The sequence below is a fragment of the Neomonachus schauinslandi genome, chromosome 8 (genome assembly GCF_002201575.2).
Source record: "Neomonachus schauinslandi chromosome 8, ASM220157v2, whole genome shotgun sequence".
Lineage (NCBI taxonomy): Eukaryota > Metazoa > Chordata > Mammalia > Carnivora > Phocidae > Neomonachus > Neomonachus schauinslandi.
Window position 1 is genome coordinate 14,659,408 of NC_058410.1, and position 27,731 is coordinate 14,687,138.

The 27,731-nt window shown below is 37.2% G+C and overlaps 1 protein-coding gene across 1 annotated transcript; it reads left to right on the forward strand.

Moving 5' to 3' along the window:
* Positions 1-27,673, forward strand: LOC110583188 (nesprin-1-like). Its single transcript, XM_021693240.1, has 17 exons — positions 1-141; positions 426-593; positions 2,502-2,678; positions 4,857-5,003; positions 6,573-6,698; positions 8,038-8,214; positions 9,417-9,682; positions 11,246-13,406; positions 18,090-18,427; positions 18,622-18,766; positions 19,612-19,830; positions 21,047-21,306; positions 22,645-22,810; positions 23,157-23,312; positions 25,641-25,793; positions 26,384-26,566; positions 27,503-27,673. Exons 1-17 carry the CDS (start codon positions 1-3, stop codon positions 27,671-27,673), a joined length of 5,154 nt encoding a protein of 1,717 aa, XP_021548915.1.
* Positions 27,674-27,731: the final 58 nt, after the last annotated feature.

A 27,731-nucleotide genomic window follows, 5' to 3' on the forward strand; every position in this document is an offset into this window, starting at 1 on the left:
ATGGTGCTGTCCCATGAGCCCTCGGTAAGATCAGTGAGAGAGAAAGGTGAGGCTCTCCTGGAGCTCGTGCAGGATGTCACTTTAAAGGATGAAGTAGATAAACTTCAGAGTGATTACAAGGACCTCTGCGGTGCAGGAAAGGTAAGGAGAGACCGGAAATTCAATAAAAATGTGCTTATTTGCCAGAATGGGGTCTTGCCTTTTTTTTTATCTGCCAGGGCTGGTATGAATCAGTCTTTTTCCTTTTATTTAGATGGTCATTTTAAACGGTATGATGATTCTTTATGTTTTTTCTGTTCCTAGTAATTTTTTGAAATAGGTAGCTGTACCTACCTATGAGTTGCATGGGGTTTTTAAAAATATAAAGCAGTTCTGAGTATATTTGTGGCTTGAAATTCATCTCTAATGGGCACTTGGCTTCACAGGAGCACGTCTGCAGCCTCGAGGCAAAAGTCAAAGATCACGAAGATTATAACAGTGACCTCCAAGAAGTAGAAAAGTGGCTGCTGCAGATGTCAGGCAGGTTGGTGGTGCCCGACTTCATGGAGACAAGCAGTCTCGAGACAATTACTCAGCAACTGGCCCACCACAAGGTACGCCTCATCGCTGAAGAGCTGAAGAACGCAGGGTGGCTTTAGCAGCTATGCTCTGTGTGTGTGTGTGTGTGTGTGTGTGAGAGAGAGAGAGAGAGAGAGAGAGGGAGAGGGAGCCCATCTCTGGATCATAACAACCGTACTTAAGGAATCAGGTCTGAGTCTCAAGAACATCTGATAACTGAGAACAGTTGAATGTCCCTATTTCTGTGAAGCAACAACAGTTAAATCTTGGCTTTCAACTTCTGAACACATTGTGGCATTTTTCCCAGCTAATAGCTTTTTTTTCCCCCACAGAATTTAATATTTATAAAGTAATTTATCAGAGGAAGAGATTTTCTTTATTTTAGAAGAGTGTAACCAAAGATAGGATACAGGAATAGTAATCAGAAAGGCTGGATTCTAGCCAGACTCTGTTGTTCCCAGCTCAGGGAACTTAACCTCTCTGAGTCTCCTCCTTTTGCTGTTCTGCAGGAATGATGCCACCCCATACAGCTATTGTGGTCATCACAAGTGATGATGTACATGAAAGCATTTTGTAAGCCACGAAGTATGATACTGATACACAGTGTTCTTATCTTTATTAATATATATTTGTAGTAATTATATGTGCCAGATGACATGTGTCATATGGTCACAATTTTATGGAAAGAGTTCTCGGATAAATACAATTTTATGGAGCAATTTTGGTGACCTTAACGGGAAACTAAATTGTAGTCATGATGTGGTGACGATCTAGTGTGTCTTAGGAAAGCCAGTTAACCTCTCTAGGCTTTAGGATTCCTTATAATGTAGGAGGAAATTTTATTTAGCAAATACGAATAAAAACAGAAACATAATATATTCTGTTAGGCACTGAGGAAATACCCTCAGTCACCTCATGATGTAGTGGTTCTCTAACAGCTCAAAGACAAATGGTTCTTTTCAATATGGTGGATATATGATAACAATTAACCCAGCACCACCACAAAAAAAGTGGTGGACTCTGGGCTGCTGAGGGACCACTAGAGTTTCTCTTAAATGTATTGATGTATCCACCCAGGAAATCCTTGTGTTGGAATGTACCACTTGGTCAATAGTATTGTATAGCATTAAGGAAATTAAAGCCTGATTTGAAAAAGTTGATTCCCTGCTCTAAGTGGTCTATGAAGAGTGCTCACTAGAGAACACATGTGGGGATAGTGGTGTGACAAGCTGGAGTCAGACAGCCCCAGGTCCAGAGGCTGGGGCTCTGCCATTTATCAGCTGTATGACCTGGAGCACATTATATAACCTCTCTGTCCTTCAGTCTCCTTATCTGTAAAATGAGGATAATAATATACATTTATCAGGATGTATATAGTTCCTGGACTATACCAGGTGCTTAATAAATGGTGCATGGTAAATATTATTTTTATTAGTATAAATACTATTCAATGTAAGTTAGGATATAAACAAATTACTAATTAGATATTAAATTATTATATCAACCAGATATTGTATTATTAGATAGATATTATTAAATTAGATTAAATAGTAATTAGATTATTTTAGGTATAAATTATATCAGAATTATAATTTATAGAGCTGAAAAATGTATGAACATCCTTTTTGCTGATAATAATGCCATGGAACATATATCTCTGTAACTATAACTGAGATCAGCCATGAATTCACTCTAGTCTTAGTGGTTACTGCATCATCCCTATATATCTTATTCCATTAAACTCATTAACCCTTCGCATTAGAGTATCCCTGAAAACATACATTTGTTTGTTTGTTTGTTAATATGGTGACTAAGACAAATTGCAAAACTCATTCAAAAACATCATTAAATAGTGAAATTATTGATTTTAAACTTTGATAAATTGGTCATTTAAAAACTGAAAATGGAATTATGAGAACTCTGTATTTCTTTCATTTTTGCAGGCAATGATGGAAGAAATTGCTGGTTTTGAAGACCGCTTGAACAACCTTAAAATTAAAGGCGACAATTTGATCAGCCAGTGTGCAGACCACCTTCAAGCAAAACTAAAACAAAATGTGCACGCTCATCTGCAGGGCACAAAAGATAGTTACTCGGCTATCTGCAGTACAGCTCAGAGGGTGAGTATGCCTGGAACATTCTAGAATGATGATGAATTAAGGAGAAAGTCTGTACAATCTAGAGGTTTTTAAAAATAGCTTTGATCTTCAGTTTCTAGGTTAGTTTTGTTGCATGTCCAGACAGGAAATAAGAGGATAGGTTTCATAATCTCCGTGTGGACACAGAATTATCATACATTTGATTGATATGATGAAGTGGTGAGTTTTAGATACTCAGTTTTACCCAATCCCTTTATTTCATAGATTGATTATGAAAATTTTTAAAAATTTTGTTTTGCTTTTATTTGCACACTATCAATACTTCTAATTTGCCGTTTATTCTCCAACACCAAAGTAAACTTATTCTGTAATTTTCACAATAATTATTTTCTGTCTAACTCTATGCTGCCTAGGTTCTACTCCAATTCAGTATTTTTATGAGTTCATATAGAAATTGGATGGAGTTAGTACCAAATTTTAGTTATAATTTAATGGGTGTACTTCCATTAAAATGGAATTCTTAATGTTACAGAAATAAGTCTAAGATGAATAAGAATCACTCTTCTAACAAAAATTAGGTAAAATAAGTGAATTGTTTTTTTATTATTTTAGAATTCTTAAGTGGCTTTGCAAAAAGTCCATGTATTTTTGTCTGGGCTAGCCAGTAAGAACTAGAGATACACATGTGACATAGGAAGAATACTCTGTCTTCATCATGATTGGAAAAAAAAAAATGCTGGGTGACATTAGTTGACTTCCCAAACTTGAAAAATTCACGTTCAAAAAGTTAAGAAAAAAGAACAGGGGAGGGGGGATGGGGGATGGGGTAACTGGGTGATGGGCATTAAGGAGGGCACATGTAATGAGCACTGGGTGTTGCATAAGGCTGATGAATCACTGACGTCTACCTCTGAAACCAATAATATACTATATGTTAATTAATTGAGTTTAAATTTTAAAAAAAGGAAAAAAAGTTAAGAAGAAAGAGGGACAAAGTAAATCTAACAGATAATTGCAGATGAGGACATGGACGGGAAAAGGGAGTGAAGCGAAATAAAACAGCATGGAGATTTCTGGTGAGCTGCTTAGTGCCCTTCTCCAGCAGAGATTATTTTCAACACTGACTGTAGCAAGTACACATTAAGGATTTCACAAATTGAAAAAAAAAAATTGGTAAATATTCAAAAGACAAACACGTAGCTTAAAAATAAAATTTTAAAAAGCAAATGAAACTCTAAGAACATAATCAGAACCTCATAATAGAAGTGTGTAAAAATAATAAAGAGAACAAAACACCTTTTTTCTTTTTAGTTCTGCTACAATAAGAATAAATAAGAGACAGTGCCAGTATCAGATGAAGATGATGAGTTTAATAGATGACAGAGAAAAGCAGAATTCAATTATTGTTTCACTTGTCTTAATAAAAAGCCAGGCTAACTTAATTTCCTTCTTTTTTCCTTCTTCTTTTTTTTAAATAGAATAGTTTGCTCAGAAAAACATTATAGATATATTTCACCTTGATTTCAAGGAGACACATAGTTTCTCAATATGTCTATGAATAAAATGGAAATTGGTTGGCTGGTTGAGGATTAATTAATTGAATAGACATACTAGAAAATGTTTGGATTATTCTAGATCATTGTTATCCTGGAACAAAGCTTCTAAAATGAAATGAGGGCATCCAACTATCCCTTTCCTTATGTGGTAGTTTAGTTCCAATTTGACCATATTCTTAAAGCAGAAGCATTTCAGTTAGAGAAATATCAGTTACCTTTTCATGATACGGTATTTTATCTTTATGTTTAGTTTCTAGCTTCAACAAAAAGTGCAGTTATTATACCATGGGGGAGGTGGGGACTACAAAACCTCTGATTTATGTTTGACAATTTACTTCAAAGACGTCTTGTATTCTAACACATTTCTACGGTTACATTAACCCCGCCTACATTCTCTTCCCCCAGTCAGGGTATTATATTACAACGTGTGGGTTGAGAAATTATAAATTAAAGATGGCCACTGAGCTTTGCAACATTTTGGAACTTATGCAAACTCCTTAGATATGTATATGGTACTGGGGAGTCCTGTAGGGAACATTCATGGACTTGTCCGTGTGTTTCATTGGCATCCAGTGATCTTTATAGAGATCAGCAGAGATTTTTTGAACATTCTCATAACCACAGCATGATTGTTTTATCTCAGGTGTACCAGAGTTTGGAACATGAACTTCAGAAGCATGTTAGCCGACAGGACACTCTGCAGCAGTGCCAGGCCTGGCTCTCTGCAGTCCAGCCGGATCTAAAGCCAAGCCAGCACCCACCTCTTAGCAGGGCAGAAGCCATGAAGCAGGTAGTAGATTCCCGAAAGTTTATGTAATGTTGTGATTCATTCGTTCAGCGCAATTATATTAAGTACTTATGTGCCAAATTGTGTGCTGGCTCCTGAGTGCATAAAAGTATACATAAGGTCAGAGCTTGACTCTAGTCAAGTTCATGTTCTAGCTAGGAAGATGAACCTGATACTGATGGTCATCCTGGTGGAATAGAAAGAGCATGGGCACTGTGACCAAGACATCAACTCTAGTAACTACTCAGCAGGGTGACCATGGGTATGTCACTTAATTTCTCTGAGTCTCGGTGGTTCCATATGTAAAGTGATGATTCTAAGTATACTTACTTCTGAAAGTTATGAAGAAATTCAAATGTTATACCACAATGTACATGATTTGTAAACAGAAAGGAGGGGTGGTTTGTGTTCCCCATGGGACATTTGGCAATGTCTGAAGACAGTTTTGTTTGTCACCCCTGGGAGTGGTGGGGATGCTGTTGGTATCAGCCAGGGAAACTGCTAAGCACCCAGCAATGATCAGGACAGCCCCTCCAGCAAAGATTTACTTAGCTTCAAATGTCAATAGTTCTAAGGTTAAAAAGGCATAGAGGCATAAACCCAACAAATTTGGATGTACGATCAACTACCCTATAAGGTCTTCCATGGTTTGCCCCCCCCCCCCCCCCTTTGATTTTTTTTCCTACTGGGTCACTCTGCTGCAGCCTCAGGGCTTTGCACCTGGTGTCCCCTTCATCACCCCATGGCATGATTTGCTCCTTCCCTGAATTCAATTCTGTTCCTCAGAGAGATCTTGGAGGTACATTCTTCCCAAAGTAACAGTGCCTTTCATCATCCTCACTTTCCTTTATTCTGCTACGTGGTGTTTATCACTACCAAACATTGCATTGCATGTTTGTTTATTTGTTTATATATTATCTGTCTCTCTCATAAGAATGCAAGCTCCATGGAAACAAGGGTTTTGTTTGGGGTACTTCTTTCTACCCAGTATCTAACATAGAGCTTGCATACACTCTGAGTATCTTCATAGAAACACACCTCTCTGTGTTTCTGTGTATGAAGATCCACCTGTATCAGCCTTTCTTGGGGTTATGAAAAGGGAAGAGCACTATATGAACTTTCTGCAGAGAAAAAAAGCCCAGCCATCTGTATTTTTACCAAACTCTATTGAAGTCTACAAATGCACAATGACCTTTTCCTTTCTGTCTCCAGAATATGCAAAAACATGTGAAGAAGCAGGCCAGGGTAGGCTGATCCTTTCTCTGAAATGGAAAACAAGCTAGAATGAGAGCAGAGAATCTGGAAAGATTGTAGAAGTTTCTTGGGTGTTCCCCTTCCTAGACCATACAGACTAATTACATTGAGAAGCAGCTGCTGGACAAATGGATCCCTGCCAGGAATGCCTTCCTGCAAGTCACCACTATGTGTCATTTGTAACAAGGGTGAAAATATTGAGCATAGCAAGGTTATTTTTGAAATGTCAACAAAATACTACAAATGGTACAAATATTTGCTGTCTAAATATAGCATGTTTCTCTTTCACTCTGACAAGTTTGGTTTTTTTTTTTTCAGTTCAAACACTTCAGAGCTTTGCAGGAACAGGCAAGGACTTACTTAGATCTCCTCTGCTCCATGTGTGACTTGTCAAACTCTTCCGTGAAAACCACAGCAAAAGACATTCAACAAACAGAGCAAATGGTAAAAAGTTAAAAAATCACATTGGATTTGTCTGTTTATCCTCTTGCCTGATGTTAGATGCGAAAGAAAGTATCTCCTTGGATTATTCTTTCTGTGATGCTCCTACAGCTATTATAATAAATAGATATTTGAGTTTCAACTAAGTCACGGAAAGTAAACACACTGGTACTAATGCCACAGAATTGGAACTTTTCGTTCCATGGGACAGCCAATCATTAGTGCCTCTTTCCTCTCCTCTTTTCTCCTTAATTACCATTCTCTCCCCCTCTTTTCTGATTTTTCCACTCACATTTTTGTACTTTTTTTTCCCAACTTTTTCTTTAGGTAATACTTAATATAAAAATGGTTCCTGATTCTTGCTTTATATTAGGGATGGCAGAAAGCATGCCATCCGTCAAGACCCTCCTAATCCATGGGCAGTGACTGAGTGTGGTGTTGAGAAGGATTCTGAAGCTGTGTCTGGGCTCCGTGGGAAAATGTTGTGAGGAGTTCGCATTACTCACCCACAGCAGATGGCAACATAGAAGCCAAGTCTTCCCCAGCGCTGCCTTAATTTTGTCAAGGCAATACGTTTAGGTTTAAAAAAAAAAAAGAAGACTTTGTTTTGATATTTAATTGATTGGATATTCACAGAAATAGTAAAAGGATAAAAAGGAAAAAAGTATTGAAGAAGTTAAATAGTTCAATAATAATGTAGATATTAAAATAATGTTTTTTTCTTACTTTTATATTATCAAAGCAAATCTCTCTTTAAATCCCTGTGAAAGATGATGTAGTTCATATGTATTTTTAAAGAAGTTATTTATTGAAATAAATTACCTGATTTTGAAAACCGGTGAAGCTGATCTAAAAATATATCCAAAGCATTCATTACTTGGTGTTTTGTAATTACCAACAAATACACAATAGTGAACAATATAAGTCTTTTCTAGTTAACCCCAAGACCAGATTCATGAGACAGTCAAGCAGATGTGTCTCCTAAAATGCCCGATATAAAAAACCACTAAGGCAGTTCTGGCCTAAAAAATTGTTAAAACTTCTAGAGCTTCACAACTAATTGAAATCACATGGCATAAGTCTTCGACACTTAAAGTCTTTAGAAAATATAAATATAAAAAGAAAAAGAAAATCTGCTTTTCTTCAAGCAAATAAAGAATTCATTTTGGCTTTATTCCAGAGTGTGTGTGTGTGTGTGTGTGTGATGTTTGCATATACATGCATACCTGTACATGTATGTTGGCCTGTGTACATGGACAGCCTAAAGGATTACATGTCTGATTCACTAAACCTCAATGTTTCTGTCTATTGCTGCTAAGTTTTGCCTCTGTGTTCTCTTAAGATTGAACAGAGGCTTGCCCAGGCACAGAACTTAACTCAGGGCTGGGGAGAGATCAAGCACATGAAGGCTGAGCTTTGGATTTACCTCCAGGATGCTGATCAGCAACTACAGAATATGAAGAGAAGACACTCAGAACTGGAGCTCAACATTGCACAGAACATGGTTTCCCAAGTGAAGGTAGGAATTAATGGGTCTCCAGGGGAGATAAAGGAGACTCCGACTGGTATGTGGCAGCCAATCCTTCAACATTAGTATAGCTACTTAAGGAATGAGATAGACTCAGAACAACCTTCATTTGGTGCCAGGAAAGGAAAAATGAGAAAGTAAACATTCAGATATTTTCTTGGAGCTCTAATTAGCTATTTGGATCGAAGGACATTCCCTCTGTAGCTTGTTTCTGAACAAAGCAGTTGTGGTTTAGTCAATAGAGCCAGAAGATGCTGCCACTAAACAAACATGAAGCCTTATTATTTACTAGCTTTTCATCACAATATTGCTAAAGCTGTAGGACTGTAAATGTATCGGTTAATTAAATCTATCTAACCTATAAAGTATGTATTAATATATAATTAATTTTATGGGGCGCCTGGGTGGCTCAGTCATTGGGCGTCTGCCTTCGGCTCAGGTCATGATCCCGGAGTCCTGGGATCGAGCCCCGCATCGGGCTCCCTGCTCAGCCAGGAGCCTGCTTCTCCCTCTCCCACTCCCCCTGCTTGTGTTCCTGCTCTCGCTGTCTCTCTCTCTGTGTCAAGTAAATAAATAAAATCTTTAAAAAATATATATATATAATTAATTTTAAATGTAATAAAAATAGAATTTATATTATATATTTATATACAGCTTAAATGTAATAGAAAATTACTTAAAGTATATTAACTTGATTGGAAGTTGTACCAGATTTTTAACAAAATTTAAGATTTATTTTTGTCATGATTGTGAGCATTTATATTTTCTACTGGAATATTGTTTGCATATGCAGAAAGAAGAATGGAGCTAAATTAGATTTTTTTTCTCAAAAGCAATGAACTCTAAAAATTTTTAGAAAACCAGGACTGCACTTTAAGATAAAAATATTACCTTTTTTTTTCTTAATGACTATAGTATTGTTTCACATTTATCCGTTTTCTTTATACTTTTCAAAGTAACATAGTAAAGGAAAATACCAGTTATCCTTTGATTCTTACATACTTGAAAATTTGTATTCATAAATAGGTATGATTTTTAGACTTTCTCTTTGTCCCTCATGACCCACTCATTATACATTCTTCAGATACTTGAAGCGTTTGGAAGTATTATATCTATGTCTCCCTCTGTATTTATTGGATGGGGGGTGGTTATTACACATCATTCATTTTGTTGTTGTTGTTGTTGTCCTTCAGGATTTTGTTAAGAAGCTACAGTGCAAACAGGCATCAGTGGCTGCTATTACAGAAAGGGTGAATAAGTTAACCAAGAAGCAGGAGTCTCCTGAACACAAGGAAATAAGTCACTTAAATGACCAGTGGTTAGATCTGTGTCTTCAGTCTAACAATCTGTGCTTGCAAAGGGAAGAAGATCTTCAGAGAACAAGAGATTACCATGACTGTATGAATGTTGTTGAAGTGTTCTTAGAAAAATTTACTACAGAATGGGATAACTTAGCCAGGTAACAGCAATTCTCCAGTGGCTCACCAAAATGCTAAGCCAGAAATTTCCTAACTTTTAGAAAAATCAAAAATGTCTTAGATTTTAAATATCTATTATCTATCATTATAAATACTGATAAAATATTATTAAGAATCTAATGTTGTCATATGGCTACAGAGTCATGATTTTTCTTGCTCAGTATTAATTTAACCAGTGAGTAGGAGGAAAATGTTTGAAAACATTTTCCCCTATGACCTTAAGGGATATTCCAAAGACTGTTACACTGTAACTTCAAAGAATATCCCAAGAGTATTTCTAGTTTTGTTTAATTATCAGTTATGGGACTATCATCTATCAATTCATGAAATGAATCCTTCTTGAATCTAGGTATTCTGTAGGTTTCTTGGCAATTCTGTAAAGCAGTACATTCTGTATAATTCAGTCAAATTGTCTTGTGCTTGTGGAATTCTAGAAATTAGTGAACAATTTGAATTCAATTAATGTGTGTCGTTTGTGATTTTGTAGCAATTGAAGCCCTCTTAGCTTGTTGTTTGAAAAGGATTTCCTTTTCTGCCACATATACCAGGTCATCATATGGAAATCTTTTTCTATACTTCTGATTACTATAATTGTTAAAATCTATACTTCTTCTACCTAGATTTATTAATTTGTAAAAATTAAAACTGAAAACATTATTCTAGATGTAGTTAAATTATAGTGGTGTTTTGAAAGGAGATGCACTATTTTCTGATTTGTTTACTTTTCTTTGATGCTCAAAATCTACTAGTCTTTGGGATGAATCCAGTAAATATCAGCAAAAACCCGTATTTTGAGTTTATAATAGGCATCTCCATCTGGTTGACCCACAGACACCTTAGACCTAATAAGGCTTAAACAGATCTCATCATACTGCCTCCCAACCCTATTCCTCCTCCTTCAGAACTGATCATTTTATAATTGAAAGAGACTTACAAGATTCCTTTTTCTCACGTGTGTTTTATCGTCAAAGGGTTGAGAATTCTTTGCATTTCACACTTATTTTTAAAGATTTCTATTGATAAGCAAAAAATATCTCAGTACACAGATGAGTGGCTGTTAAAGTCATTCGTTGTATCTTACAGATTAAACTAGTGCTATATTGTTTATTGGAACTTCTCGTAGGAGAGCACATAACTCGTGAATGACTTTTGAATTTCTTTAAGAATGCAGTAGATCAGTGCTTGTCAATATTTAGTGTTTACACAAATCATCCAAGAATGTTGTTAATATGCAGATCCTGCTCAATTGATAAGAGCCAGAGGAGGAAGCTAAAAGTTCATGTCAGATGTGATGGGAGGGCAACATTAGCCAGAAGAAGAAGCACAGGGAAGTATCAAGGCAACTTGTTTTGGTTCAACTTCTGATACAGAAATATATGGGTCCATAATAATCGTAGAACCTCTTTAGTAAACCATGAATTGAGCTACTTTAAGCTAAGACCATCCACTTTAAAAAAATGTTGAAGTGTAATTTAACATGGTATGAACATACATAGATATTAATCAAAGCTAATTTATTTGTATATCTTTCAATATATTTATAGATCTGATGCAGAGAGTACAGCTGTCCATCTAGAAGCTTTGAAAAAGTTAGCCCTAGCTCTGCAGGAGAGAAAGCAGGCTATTGAGGATCTGAAAGATCAAAAGCAAAAAATGATAGAACATCTGAATTTAGATGACAAAGAATTAGTCAAAGAACAGACAAGTCACCTTGAACAACGTTGGTTTCAGCTCGAGGACCTTGTTAAAAGGAAAATCCAAGTGTCAGTCACCAACCTGGAGGAGTTAAATGTGGTGCAGTCCAGGTTTCAGGAGCTGATGGAGTGGGCAGAAGAACAACAGCCCAACATTGCTGAGGCCCTGAAGCAGAGCCCCCCACCAGATATGGCTCAGAACCTCCTTATGGATCACCTCGCCATTTGCAGTGAACTGGAGGCCAAACAGATGCTCCTGAAATCACTCATAAAGGATGCTGACAGGGTGATGACCAATCTTGGCCTAAATGAGCGGCAGATAATCCAGAAGGCACTCTCTGATGCACAGAGACATGTGAATTGTCTCAGCGACTTAGTGGGCCAGAGACGAAAGTACTTAAACAAGGCCTTGTCCGAGAAAGCCCAGTTCCTCATGGCGGTATTCCAGGCAACCAGCCAAATTCAGCAACATGAGCGAAAGATAATGTTCCGTGAGCACATTTGCCTGTTACCCGATGATGTGAGCAAACAAGTTAAGACATGTAAGAGTGCGCAAGCCAGCCTCAAGACTTACCAGAATGAAGTCACTGGACTTTGGGCTCAGGGTCGTGAATTAATGAAAGGAGCCACAGAGCAGGAAAAGAGTGAAGTACTAGGTAAGCTTCAGGAATTGCAGAGCATCTATGACACCGTTTTACAAAAGTGTAGCCATCGGCTACAAGAACTAGAGAAAAATTTAGTTTCTAGGAAACATTTTAAGGAAGATTTTGATAAGGCTTGTCATTGGCTAAAACAAGCAGATATTATTACGTTTCCTGAAATCAACCTAATGAATGAGAGTCCTGAGCTTCATACACAACTAGCCAAATACCAACACATTCTTGAACAATCTCCAGAATATGAGAATCTCCTGCTTACACTACAGAGAACTGGGCAGGCCATATTGCCATCGCTGAATGAAGTCGATCATTCCTACCTCAATGAGAAGCTAAATGCTCTGCCCCTGCAATTTAATGTAATTGTTGCGTTGGCTAAAGACAAGTTCTATAAAGTCCAAGAAGCAATTCTTACTCGGAAAGAGTATGCTTCCTTGATCGAATTGACAGTCCAGTCTCTGAGTGAACTTGAAGATCAGTTCTTAAAGATGAGCAAAGTCCCCGCTGACCTGAGAGTTGAAGAGGCTCTATCTCTTCAGGAAGGTTGCAGATCCCTTTTGGGAGAGGTGGCAGGCCTTGGGGAAGCAGTGGATGAACTGAACCAGAAGAAAGAAAGTTTTAGAAGCACAGGTCAGCCTTGGCAGCCAGACAAGATGCTGCAACTTGTCACCTTGTACCACAGGCTGAAGCGACAAACAGAACAAAGGGTTAGCTTACTAGAAGATACCACCAGTGCTTATCAAGAGCATGAAAAGATGTGCCACCAGCTAGAAAAACAACTAGAGGCTGTGAAAACAGAGCAGTCCAAAGTGAATGAGGAGACCCTTCCTGCAGAGGAGAAGCTCAAAATGTATCACTCCCTGGCAGGAAGTCTTCAGGATTCAGGAATTGTACTAAAACAAGTCACCGTGCATCTTGAAGATCTGGTTCCACACCTTGATCCCTTGGCTTATGAGAAAGCCAAGCAACAGATCCAGTCCTGGCAAGAGGAGTTAAAACTGTTGACTTCTGCCATTGGCACAACAGTGACAGAGTGTGAGAGCCGCATGGTGCAGAGTATAGACTTCCAGACAGAGCTGAGCCGCTCCCTGGACTGGCTGAGGAGTGTGAAGGCAGAGCTAAGTGGGCTGGTGTGCCTGGACCTGAGCCTACAGGACATCCAGGAGGAGATCAGAAAGATCCAAATTCATCAGGAAGAGGTACAGTCCAGCCTGAGAATAATGAATGCCCTGAGTAACAAGGAGAAGGAGAAATTCACAAAAGCCAAAGAGCTGATTTCTGCCGATTTACAGCACACTCTTGCTGAGCTCTCAGAGCTGGATGGAGATGTTCAGGAAGCTTTACGCACCAGACAGGTTGGTATGCTAGGGCTTCTCTTTTCTTTTTTCCGCTCTGCTTATTTGTAAAACAGTTGTGAGAAATTCCTTAGTTTTTGTTTTTGGTTAGAATTGCTTCATTCAATATTTCTTTTCTTTTCTTTTCTTTTTTTTTAGAAACAGAGAGAGACAGGGGGAAGGGCAGGGGGGAGAGGGAGGGAGAGAATCTCAAAAAGATTCCATGCCCAGCGCAGAGCCTGACTTGGGGCTCAACCTCATGACCCTGAGATCATGACCTGAGTGGAAATCAAGAGTCGAACACTTAACTGACTGAGCCACCCAGGCACCCTTATATTTCTTTTTTGATACTACATAGAATCATCTTTAGTATCTTTATTGCTTACGTGCATGGTATTAATCTCATGTATTCCACGTTTCGACTTGTCCTTAGTTATAACACCGTGATACCTCAGTTCTCTCTCACCTCTAGGAGAAATAATACATGATAGCACTAATATAATCAATACCACTCATGAGTACATTAATACTAAAATAAATTAACTAGCAGAGAATAATCAGTGATGCCTTTTTTTAAACAATCTGAAGCCTGGCGTTTCTAAGATTAGCGCTAGATGAAGAGCCTCCAAAGGAGGCATTGTGGACAAGATGCAGTCCTGACCTGATGTTGAGCCACACTTCCTGTGGGACCTCTCATCAGTTGCCCCTTCTCTTCATCCTTTCCTCATCTTCTCTTGCTCCCCCACAGCACAGCAGAAGCAAGACTAAAAGATTCGTTCACGACTTGACTTGGGGATAACAAAGAAATGAGAGTGTGCACAGAACTTCCCAGTTTGACAACCTAACTGCAGCTTGTTCTGAGGCTTGCAAGTTCTGTGTGTTCGAAAATAAGAGATATAATAGCGCCCAGAAGTTTACTTACCTATCCTTTGGCTCTTTTTTTCCACATCTGTCCTCAGTCCCCAGTTCTATCCTGGTTGAACCAGCCATTTAAGTAAAAGAGTTTTCCTTAGGATAACATGGCAGCTAAAGCTTTGGAGTAAGGCACACCTGGGTTTTAATCTTAGTTATTTGATATTGGGGAAATGATTCACATCCCTTAAATCTCAGTCTCTGCTCTGTGGAGGAAGGATACTAATATTTCCTTCTTAGATTTATATTCTCAGTATAGGGCCTGATGGAGACAGAAGTAGCCCCCAATGAGTCTTAGCTATCACTTAACTTTTTTTTTCCACATAGAATAAGGTTAACACTAAATAATAAATCTTTTTAAAATCTTAATATTTGGTTTTTTTTCAACCCCACAGGCTCCCAGGGGGTTCCCACCTGCCCCCTCACACCGATAATCTTAATATTTGGGAAAAATCTTGAGAAACTTCATCAGCTAAAGTTCTGACTTCTTTAACTATAGTCTAGTTAGTATACTTCTACCTTTTCAGGTTGATTCAAGGTCACTGTTAATTTTTTTTTTTTTAATTTCCCTGTAGCCATAAAGTATTTAACCTAGAATGAAGAATCAGGACAGAAGTTACCTGGAATTTTCATTCCTGAGAAACATCTGTCCTGTTAGCTTGCTTCTGCTGATTTTTTTATTTTTGAATGAAAATCTTGAATCTGTTAAGTTGTCCCTACTTCTTCCATCTTGTGATTGATCGTCTTATTGATTGTCTTGGTCCCAGTAATTGAAGGTTGTGGTTCCAGGGGCATTACTCTCTCTACCACTGATTCTTTGCTTGGCCATCCACATTCTTCCCTTATTAAGTGGCAGTCTTGCACATACTTTCTGCGTCTGATTGCACAATAATGGCTTGTCTTGTCCAGTCACTGCTGGCCAGTTACAATCTTTCCTTTCCTTCTGGATTTGGATGGATTTCACTCTATGGGGTCAGCTTTCCATTCTTAAACTTTTCTGTTTTAGTCTCTATTCAAGACTTATGGACTACTAGTTCACTTCCACAAATTGCTGTTTAGTCTGGTGAATGCCAGTTTGGAAGTTTGGTGTTGTTATACTTCCTTCCTCCCACACCCATCTTTATTGAGGGTTAACTGACAGATAAAATTCTAAGATATTTAAAGCGTACAATGCAATGGTTTGATATATGTAAACACTGTGAAAAGATTTCCCCCATTGAGTGAATTAATACATCCATCACCTCACATTTTTTGTTTAGGTGAGAACCTAAAATTTAATTTCTCATGTCTTCGCAAATTTCAATTATACAATACAGTGTTATCAATTATAGTCACCATGTTACACATTAGCTCCTCAGACTTTATTCAACTTAAAACTAAAAAATTGTACCATTTTACCAATCTCCCCCTAGCCCCCCTATGAACCACTAGTCTGTTTAATTTCTATGATTCCAACTTTTTTTTTCTTTAGATTCCATATATAAGTGAGACCTTGTGGTATTTGTCTCTCTGTGTCTGGCTTATTTTGCTTAGCATCATATCCTCCAGGTTCAACCATGTTTTCTCAAATGACAGGACTTCCTTCTTTTTTAAGGCTGAATAACATTCATAATATACCATAGTTTCTTTTCTTTTTCTTTCTTTCTTTCTTTTTTTTTTAAAAGATTTTATTTATTTATTTGAGAGAGAGAGAATGAGAGACAGAGAGCACGAGAGGGAAGAGGGTCAGAGGGAGAAGCAGACTCCCTGCTGAGCAGGGAGCCCGATGCGGGACTCGATCCCGGGACTCCAGGATCATGACCTGAGCCGAAGGCAGTTGCTTAACCAACTGAGCCACCCAGGCACCCTCTTTTCTTTTTTTTTCTAATTGAAGTATGGTTGATACACATTACATTAGTTTCAGGTATGTGACATAATGATTTGACGAGTCATATGTCATGCTGTGCTGACCGTAAGTGTAGCTACCATATGTCAACATACAACACTATTACAATACCACTGACTATAGTCCCTAAGCTGTACCTTTCATCCCTATGACTTATTCCTTCCATAACTCGAAGTTTTTGCCTCCCACTTCCCTTTGCTCATTTGCCCATCCCCCTCACCCACCTCTCCTCTGGCCACCATCAGTTTGTTCTCTGTATTTATGGGTCTATTTCTGCTTTTTATTTGCTTGTTCTGTTTTTATATTCTACATATAAGTGAAATCATATGGTTTGTCTTTGTCTGACTTCTGTCACCTAGCATAATACCCTCTAGCTCCATCCATGTTGTCACAAATGGCAAGATCGCCTTTGTTCTTATGGCTGGGTAGTATTCCATTGTGTATATATACCACAGCTTCCTTATCCATTCATCTTTCGATGGACACTTGGGTTGCTTCCATATCTTGGCTATTGCAAATAATGCTTCTATAAACATAGGGGTGCATATATCCTTTGAATATGTTTTCATTTTCTCTGGGTAATTACCCAGTAATGGAATTACTGGATCATATGGTATTTCTATTTTTTAACTTGTTGAGGAGCCTCCATACTGTTTTCCACAGTGGCTGCACCAGTTTACATTCCCACCAACAGGGCATGAAGGTTCCTTTTTCTCTGCATCCTCGCCAACACTTGTTATTTCTTGCATTTTGATGCTCTTCATTCTGACAGGTGTAAGATGATATCTCATTGTGGTTTTGATTTCTATTGCCCTGATGAAGAGTGATGTTGAGCATCTTTTCATGTGTGTATTTGCCATCTGTATGTGTTCTTTGGAAAAATGTCTATTCAGATGCTCTGCCCATTTTAATTGGATTATTTGTGGGGGTTTTGGTATTGAGTTGTATAAGTTCTTTTTATATATTTCAGATATTAACCCCCAATTGGATATATCATTTGTGAATATCTTCCATTCAGTAGATTACCTTTTTGTTTCATTGATGGTTTCCTTTGTTCTGCAAAAGATTTTCATTTTGGTGCCGTTCCAGTAGTTCATTTTTGTTTTTGTTTCCTTTGCCTGAGGAGACATCTAGAAAAATGTAGCTAAGGACAATGTCAAAGAAATTACTGCCTATCTTTTTTTCTAGGACTTTAATGTTTTAGGTATCACATTTAATCCATTTTGAATTTATTTTTGTATACTACATTTTCTTTAACCATTCATCTGTGGATGAACACTTAGGTTGTTTCCATGCCTTGGCTAGTGAAAAATGCTGCTATAACATAGGAGTACAGATATCTTTTCAAGATGATTTCATTTATCTTTTGGGTAAATACCCAGAAGTGGGATTGCTAGATTCTGTGCTGGGTCTATTTTTAATTTCAAAGTGGGATTGCTAGATTCTATGATGGTTCTATTTTTAATTTCTTTAAGAACTTCCATACTCCTTTCCATAGTGGCTTTACCAATTTGCATTCCCACTGGCATTATACTTCCAACCAACTGAGACATTATTTCACTTTGGTAAATATTCAGCTGCTCATATATTGCAAAGCATTATATATTTATTTTTAAAAGGGAGAGAACAAAGCTTCAGAAGTAGTCAAGATACCACCAAAAAATTTCTATTCTACTTGTGTCCATGTTTATTTATTTTAACTGCCATAATAAAATCATAACACAAATAGGAGAAGGAAAAAAGTAATGGTGAATTGTGCCTAAAAAAATTCCACCAACTTATCAATTCACTTATACGCATATACCCACATGACTGAGGACTGGAAAAGAAGTGGAAAAAAATTAAACTATTTCCAGTAAATACATTGCAATTGAGAGTTGATTGTGTTTGCCATTACTGTTTTTCAGGCTGCCTTAACTCAAATATATAGTCAATGTCAAAGGTACTATCAAGTATCTCAAGCAGCTAACGACTGGCTTGAGGATGCTCATGAAATGTTACAACTGGCAGGCAATGGTCTAGACGTGGAGAATGCAGAGGAAAATCTCAAAAGCCACATGGAATTTTTTAGTACAGAAGATCAGTTCCACAGCAATCTGGAAGAGCTCCAAGGCCTGGTAGCCAGCTTGGACCCACTCCTCAAGCCAACTGGAAAAGAGGACCTAGCACAGAAAATGGCTTCCCTGGAAGAGAAGAGCCAGAGGATAATACAGGACTCCCATGCCCAGTTAGATCTCTTGCAGAGGTATTAGAGTTGTTTTAGTCTTTATATTCCAGTGAAATGAATTTTCACATAGAAAAGAGGAATATGCCAATGATATACATTAGCATGTAAATTCATTCTTCTCTCTTAAGTATCATTAGACATATTCCACCAGAGCTCTGTATAGAAATGTGTGATTTTATGTTGCTTATTGTCTTTTGTCTGACTTTTTCAAGATGTGCTGCTCAATGGCAGGATTATCAAAAAGCAAGGGAAGAGGTTATCACACTGATGAATGATGCAGAAAAGAAATTGTCTGAGTTTTCTTTATCGAAAACTTCTTCCAGTCATGAAGCAGAAGAAAGACTGTCAGAACACAAGGTTAGTTTTGGTTGTTGTTTTAAATATCCTTTCATTGTAATTGTAATGGGTCTTTGTCATCTGAGAGTTCCAGAAACAGGTCAATAAATCTTCATTTACACCTGGATGCATTTAAATATGAAAAGGATATTAAATGTGAAAAGGATACATTTAGTCACATTTCATAGCAGTATGAACTTAATTAAATGCTATCACCTTTTTAGGATTCCTGTTGAAATGTGCAGCTAATTTCACAAAAAGACCAGAGAAATTTGCTTCTGATAAGATATGACAATAAATTAAAGAGGGCACGTACTGAATGGAGCACTGGGTGTTATATGCAAACAATGAATCATGGAACACTACATCAAAAACTAATGATGTAATGTGTGGTGATTAACATAACATAATAAAAAAGATATGACAATAAATTTCAGTAAATACTTCCTGATAATAACTTCAATAAATTCAAATAATATTCAGATATTCATAACTGAGTCTCACTCATATAACACAGCAATATAAGGTGGAATGTAACATACTTAAATATCAAATTCAGTGCCTTATATTTTTGCTGCCTTTTGAAATTGGGAGAATGTTATCTCAAGTCGCAAATGAACTTTTCTTCTTAATAAAATATTTTAATAAATAAATTTTCAATAAAGACATAAATTTACCTTACCTCTTTAAAACATTCAAGCCTAAGTCAATTAAAAGTTAAGTGTAAAAGTAAGAGTTACCAGAGGAAAATAAAAATATGTAGGAACATTTCCTTTTGCAGGTCATTTTGAGCTTTACTGAAATCCATAGACCTTCTGAAAAATCAGTCTCTCCTCATAACCTCTTTTATCTTCTCCCTATCTCAGTCTTTAGTGTCAGTAGTTAATTCTTTCCATGAGAAAGTTGTGGCCCTTGAGGATAAAACTTCACAACTGGAAAAAACTGGAAATGACGCAAGCAAAGCAGCCCTAAGCAGGTCGATGACTACTGTCTGGCAGCGCTGGACACGTCTCGGTGCTGTGGCTCAGGACCAGGAGAAGATACTGGAAGATGCAGTAGATGAGTGGAAAAGCCTTAACACTAAGGTAATTTCCACGACTGATGGGCTCAAAGAACTGTTTCCTTGCTGATGACAATGTATTTTGAAAAAACACTATTTTGTTTCTTTTTTGAAATTGGCTTTCTGAAAAGCAATAAGCCTTTCTTTTTTAAGTCTCTGTTTCAGTGACATGAAAGCCAAATTATGAAATGCAATGTGCAATTTAATCCTAAATCAGGGTCTGATTATTTTTTTTTTAAGATTTATTTATTTACTTTTAGAGAAAGAGAGAACAAGCAAGAACGGGGGGCGGGGAGGGATAGAGGGAGAGGGAGAGAAAGAATCCCAAGCAAACTCCCCGCTGAGCATAGAGCCTGACTCAGGGCTTAATCCCACAACCCTGAGATCATGACCTGAGCCAAAATCAGGAAGCTCCCCAGGGTCTGATTATTTTAATGAGAAAACCAAGCAATTAGATTTTGAAAAGAATACAAGCCCACTTTGCCCCATTTGCTGGGCTCTTAATAAAATTTTCTTACCCCTCTCTCTCTGTCTCTCTCTAAAATAAATAAGTAAATCTTAAAAAAAAATTGGGGCACCTGGGTGGCTCAGTCATTTAAGCACCTGACTCTTGGTTTCAGCTGAGGTCGTGATTTCATGGGTCCTGAGACTGAGCCCCAAGTGTGGAGGGAAAGGGGGGCCCCTGCTCAATGGGGAGTCTGCTTGAGATTCTCTTCTTCTGCTCCTCCCCCCACTCGCACACACACACACTTTCTCTGTCTCTCCAATAAAAAAATAAATCTCTAAAAAAAAATTTCTTACCTGGCCCTGAAAAAGTATAAAATACTTTCTTTGTCATGAAAATGAGTGGGAATTTCCAAAATGCTATGTTTAATTTCTTTTATCTTTTAAGTAGGCTTCAGTATTTTAAACCATATCTTCCTTAATGACTCAAAGGCACACATTCATGTTAACATAAATATTGGAAAGAGTTTTTCTTTTATCTGTTTATTTAAAAAAAAACAACCTTTTCTATGTTATGCAGTCTCTGATGGCCCTATTATTTTGAGATTAAATCTTAAAACCCAGAAATCTTCCCTTTCATGTTAAGGAGATTGTTCATGTCTAGTCCCTGAAATTTAGAGTTTATGCTGTCATCTTTAACGTGCCTCAGTGCCTTTGGGTCAAATGTGGCATTTATTGGAATTACTCTGTCTTTTCAGTTTATTTTTGATCTTCACAGTATATACATTTGTCCTCAGGTTACAAAAGCCAGGGAAATGATTGATCAGCTGCAAGATAAATTACCGGACAGTTCTGCAGAGAAAGCCTCAAAAGCAGAACTCTTCACTCTTCTTGACCATCATGACACACTCGTTCTGGAGCTGGACCAGCAGCAGCTGGCCTTAGGTCTGCTGCAGCAGCAAGCACTGAGCATGCTCCAGGATGGAGCCACGCCGTCCCCTGGAGAAGAACCATCTATTGTCCAGGAAATCATGGCAATGCAAGATAGGTGCCTGAAGTAAGCATACACTTGCTTTCATTCTCTGTTACTAAACTTGGCCATGACCCAGAGGGATAAGCGTAGTATTAGAGTCTGGGGATTCTCCCATCATGCCGCCTTAAAAACGTGGGGAACTGTTCGCTTCATCCCTGCTTTTCATTTTTCTTAACTCTTCAAGTATTTATCTGAAAAATACATCCTAGTAGTATTTAGAAATACAGTGATGAGCCATACAGAATTCAGTCTCTACCTTCATGAGGTTTATCTGTTCCGACAACTACGGAAGCATTTCAGCAGAGCATGGAAAGAGTGGTAAGGGCATATGCAGCACCTCTAGGAGAGGAATCAAGGAAGGCTTCCCTTCAGGAGGGGTGCTTATGCTGAAGTCTGGGCAGGCTTGAGCTAGGCAGTGAAGTGGGAGGAGAGGTTAGCCAACAGGGGAATACAATGTAAGAAAGCTTGGATGTGAGCATGTCACTTTCAAGGAGCGGTTGGGCGACAGGGCAATTCCTGAGAAATGAAGCTTAAAAGGTGAACAGGTGAGAGCTATTGAAAACTTCATTTTGATAAAGCTTGATAATTCATTGGCTAAATTGGAGGACAGGGAGATCAGAACAAGGATAATATCAAAGTCCAGATAAATGATAGCTATTTACTGATAGTGAACTTAGTGGAAAGAGAAAGTTAATCTTGATGTGTAACCAGCCCGAATCACTTATTGAGCCAGAGGAAAAAATGTCAATAGATGATTTTACCCTGTATTAACTAATATTACTCATCCATAGCCTATATTCCCCTCTTCTACTTATAGACTAATAAGGGATAATCTGACTTCACTTATTTAAACTTTTTTACCAAAACTTTTTTACTTATTTTGTCAATTCAAATAAAAACTTATACTTTGGATGTTGAACATTATTAACTGCCAAATTTCCAAAGCTTGATACTTTGTTTAGAGACTGGCTTCTAATAGCCACAAACATTCCAATTACACATTACTTTTAAGTGCTGATGATTCTGCACCATTTGAGTAGATTTCCAAAGAGGAAATAAATAAACAATCTCCAATTGTTTAAGATAGGAAAATTCATTGCAATTTAGTGGCTTGGGAGTGTGTCAACTCTCAGTTTTCCAGGGATAAATCATTGACTTCATATGACATATATTCTTCTGTTGTACTTGGCTTAAGTGTTACTGAACATTATCTCAGAATTTGGGGAAGTGTCTTTATTTGCAAAAAAGGATATGAGGCTTTAGTTTTTTTCAATGTCTGTTTTTGATAATATTATATCATTGATTAGGGACTTCCTTTCATTTCAAATCCTTTTCTGGTTTCTCCCTTTAATGTTTCTGAAGCATGCAGGACAAAGTGAAGAGTAACGGAAAGGTGGTAAAGCAAGAGCTAAAGGAGCGAGAAGTTGTGGAGACTCAAATCAATTCGGTGAAATCTTGGGTTCAGGAAACAAAGGAATATTTGGGGAATCCAACAATAGAAATAGATGCTCAACTTGAAGAACTTCAGGTACCAAACTCTTCTTATTCCCTATACCCATCATTTTAAAATGTTGTCCTGATTTTAATGAGATATGTTTGTTTATATTTAGTGAGTATTGAATTAAAATTTTTCAGAAATGTAACATATAAAAGGCTTTGAGTATTATTTCGAGGGACTTCCTTTTGTTCTGTATAAAGGGGACACGCTTCTCCCCAGAGACTAAGGAAAGGCTTGAGGTTTTTTTTTTTAAGATGTTTCTCTAAGTCCACACTTCATATATTGATAAACAATACATAGTCTTGTCTCTGTACCCATAAAAATGAATTTCCTTATCAGGCTCCCAGAAGCTTCTAATTTTGATCATTTTTTTTAGATTCTCCTAACAGAAGTCACAAATCACCGACAGAACATTGAGAAAATGACTGAAGAGCAGAAGAATAAGTACCTGGGTCTTTACTCCATCTTACCTTCTGAACTGTCCCTTCAGTTAGCTGAGGTGGCACTGGACCTGGGAACTATCCATGATCAGGTAAACCTAGGGGCACAAAGTATACCTTTCCATTCTTTCAGCGGCTCAGTACTCTTGTTTGACAGTTCTTGATTTTCACAATCCTGTCTTCATGGAAACAGTTAAAAACATATCAGTATAAAACAACAATACTAAATTAGAGGTCTTATTTGTAGGCAAGAAACATATCAGATGATCACGGATATGAACAATAATGTTATGCAATTAAAAATAACTTACCTACTTCACCTTTTTCTAAAATAGATGACTTAAAATCTTTTAAAAGCTATATCTCATGTATTCAACAAAAATTTTTTGAGTACTCAGGACCTGCCAGGTACTCTTCTAGCTGTTATTTCAGTTCAGCAAAATGTAAGTGCAGTAGGTGAAGATATTTGAAAAAAGGGAAAATCAAAGTAAAAAAATAAGGTAAAGCCAGGGAGGAAGTTATTACCCAAAATGCACATTGGTGGGTCCTATAATGTTGCTAGAAGAAAGCCCTTCAAATAAACTCTAGCTTTCAAATGACCAAAGAAAGATGTGACATAATCCAATCCATGTCTATAAATTTTAAAACAAATCTTTTTTTTTTTTAAACAAAGAGATACATAATCATTCATAGTACTGAGATCAGAGGGAGATTTCTATCTTAAGTCCCAAAAAGAGGACATGCTTTCATATAGTGTAAATAGCTTTGGTAGCATCTGTATGGAAACATAATAGTGTTTTAAGACCTCCTTGCTGACATAATGCTAAAGCACAGTTAAGTTGAAAGCAGTCTATGGGGGACAAAGAGAAGATATACCACTAATTCTAAAGTGCTGCATGAAATGGAAAGTAGTGTCACATTGTAGCAATTATAAAATTCATGCAAGTACACTGCATTTTTGGACCCTCCAATGAATAATACAAAGTGTTTTAAAAATTTCAACAAAATCCAATGCTACTACATCATGATATTGACCTAAACTAAAATGTTATTTTCTATTTTAAGTATTTAAGAGGCCGATTTGGTTTTTCTTCTTAGACATTGGAAGGTCTACTGGGAAAAGTTCAGATCCTAAAAAAAAGTTCAGATCTTAAAAAAAAAGTTCAAATTTAATTTTTCTTTTTCTCTGGATGAATTTCTCTATATTAGAGTTATTCTCATGCATCTCATTTACGTTGGCACTCAACTCAAAATGATGAAGGCCAAAGAAGTATTTTTTTTTTTAAGATTTATTTATTTATGTGAGAGAGAGAGTGAGCAAGTGTGAGCGGTGGGGAGGAACACAGGGAGAGAGAGAGAATCTCAAGCAGGCTCCCCGCTGAGCGAGGAGTCCACACAGGGCTCCATCTCACCACCCTGAGATCATGACCTGAGCTGAAACGAAGAGTTGGACGCTCAACCAACTGAGCCACCCAGGCGCCCCAAAAAAGTGTTCTTTTAATGGCATGTTTCCTCTAAAGTGCTTTTCACTTATATAAAGAAAATATTTCTTTATCGTTTTCTCTTAAGCATTTTATTATAAGCAATAATATCACTGTTTTCAAATCAAACCAAAGCCATTTGAAACTTATAAACATTAACTGTATTTTTTTTTTACCTTTCTTTTTATTGGCTGTGCTTAACACTTTTTTGATATATTATAGGGATGTACTTGGGAAGTTGGAAGAGGAGTTAACAGATCACCAACAGCTAACTTATAAAAAGGTGCTTGGAAACAAATCCAGATGCTTCCAATGATCTGGAAGTGTTTTCCATTTTATGGAGAAAAAGGCTTAAAGGAATTTGTGTTCTGAATTTGGTAAATGGAGAACCTAGGATTCAAACTCAGCTATATACATACTATTATTTGTAATGAGTATTCTATAAACATTTGATGCATAGATCACTGTACATGCATTGCTTGTTTCTTTGCTGAAACAGCAGCAGAAAGGGAGAGTGGAGGTATGAAGGTGGTGGGAAGCAAAGCTGCCTGGAAAGCCGTGAGAGCTAGTAACGGTACGTGGCTGGCCTGACAAAGTCCATCAACGCCAGAGTGGTGTTAACCACCTCAAGTGTCTCTTGTCAACATCTTTTTTTTTTTTTTAAAGATTTTATTTATTTATTTGATAGAGAGAGACACAGCGAGAGAGGGAACACAAGCAGGGGGAGTGGGAGAGGGAGAAGCAGGCTTCCCGCTGAGCAGGGAGCCCGACGTGGGGCTCGATCCCAGGACCCCAGGATCGTGACCTGAGCCAAAGGCAGACGCTTAATGACTGAGCCACCCAGGCGCCCCTCTTGTCAACATCTTAAGATGGAGGTTTTCATTAGCACTTATGCGGTTTTAATCATGGTTGGTTTTGCTGTTCTCATTGATTATTTAGATCCAGGACAAAGTAAGAGAAGTTGAACAGAGCAAGACCATGAGCCAGGAATTCAGCCGGCAAATTCAGAAGATAGCCAAAGATCTCACAACTATTCTGAGTAAGCTGAGAACAAAGACAGATAATTTAGCTCAAGCTAAAAATGACCAAAAGGTAAGGAAGGAGAAGTGGAAACATAAGAGGTGCTACTGAATGAATTAACTATTTTTTGGAGTTATTTTGGGGATATAGAGGGGGGGGAAAAAAAGCTTTCTTGATTAGCAAAGGCAGGCAGTAAGACATTTTATAAACATAACAGCATAGATCACTTACTTCATCATTACAATGGAAGTGTATTAATAAATGTACCTACATATGTGTGTAAGAGGGAAGAGTGTCAAAGGACCAGATAATGATTTGGGAATATAAGTATAAAAATTCCAAAATGAAGGATGGTCTTGGTGGTTAAATCTGTGTTCTCGCTCTGCTGATGAGTTAAGTGATGAATCCTTTTTGGGTGGGGCAGAAGGATAACATTAACCTTCTCACTCAGCCTCACAGGAAATGAACACCAGGGTTACAAAACATCCTGCCTGCTCTGCCTTTCTAACCAAAGAAACAGAAATGACCTGATCAGAGTAGAATTATTCTTTATAATATTTGGCATTTACAAAAGTCATTTAAAATATCACCCTTGATCTTGGAAAATCTGGAGAAATTTACTTTCTATAGTCTAATGCTCTTTTGTTTTGGCTTCCATTTAGGTGCTAGGAGAGGAATTAGATGGCTGTCATTTAAAATTAATAGAACTAGATGCAGCAGTACAGAAATTCGCAGAACAGAATGGCCAACTGGGTAAACCACTGGCCAAGAAGATAGGAAAACTGACTGAACTCCACCAGCAGACCATTAGGCAGGCTGAAAATCGGCTCTCCAAGCTCGGTCAGGTATGTCTTCCAGGCCAGGCATCAAAATCTTCTAAGGCAGAAATTCAGTGTTTGTTTTTCTTTTGGAAATAAATCAAAAGATAATATTGACAATGATGAGGGTAGTTTAAGGGTAGCTTATTTCATACCACACCTGTGTTCCTAAAATTTACATCTAAACTTGCCTTTATTTTATATCAAACCATATTATAAGTTCATTGACAAACATGGTCATATAAATGGACTTTTGGAATGAATATTTTGTCAACTGGAGAAGTATTTTGTGAAATGAATACTCATCCAGTAACATGTTTTACAAAATCAGTATGGAGTGAATTCAAATATCTTAAAGTTATATATATATATATATATGTAAAGTAAAAAAATATATATTTAAAGATGTAAGACATAAGATATATATATATATACACATATATATACACATATATATATGTGTATATATATATGTATATATATATATATACACACACATATATACATGCTTGCATTTACCCTTTACTTAATAGGTTCAGGTCACACATCCATCATAATTGTTGACTGTAGATTCACCTTTATAAATTGATGATGTGTTTTTTGTGTAATCAGGGACAAACTAAATCATGATTTGGCAACTAATGAATTATAGTACCAAAACCTCCTTATTCAGTGAGGGTGGAGTATGGGAGGAGGGGTAGAGAGGTACTAGACAGATGACTAAGAAATGAGAATAGAGAATATTTTTAAAAGACAGTTATTCAAGCATATTAAGGACTTGGACTTTATCCTAAAGTCACTCGGACGTCCTTGACAGGTTTTCAACAAGGAAATGATTGTTTATGATACCTTTAGATATCACAGATCCCCTAGGATTATTCTATCTGAAGAGAAATAGAAGACTGATTTCTAGCTCATGAAGCAGAGTTTACAATTGCTATCTGAATGGTAATGATTTTTCAGGCAGCATCACATTTAGAAGAATACAATGAAATGCTTGAATTCATTTTGAAGTGGATTGAGAAAGCTAAAGTGTTGGTACATGGAAAGATTACATGGAATTCGGCACACCAACTTCGAGAACAATACATTTTACATCAGGTAACTTTGGGAAAAAACGTTTTCAAAGAGTAACTTAGAGAGCAATTTGATTTAACTGGCTAGACTGACAGAAAATTTAAAGGACCATGAT

Excerpts from the sequence above, each read along its gene's own strand:
- LOC110583188 (XM_021693240.1), top strand. The coding sequence starts at position 1 with ATGGTGCTGTCCCATGAGCCCTCGGTAAGATCAGTGAGAGAGAAAGGT. Across the intron at positions 142-425 it reads ACCTCTGCGGTGCAGGAAAG|GAGCACGTCTGCAGCCTCGA; the intron begins GTAAGGAGAGAC and ends TTGGCTTCACAG. Across the intron at positions 6,699-8,037 it reads TTCAACAAACAGAGCAAATG|ATTGAACAGAGGCTTGCCCA; the intron begins GTAAAAAGTTAA and ends TGTTCTCTTAAG.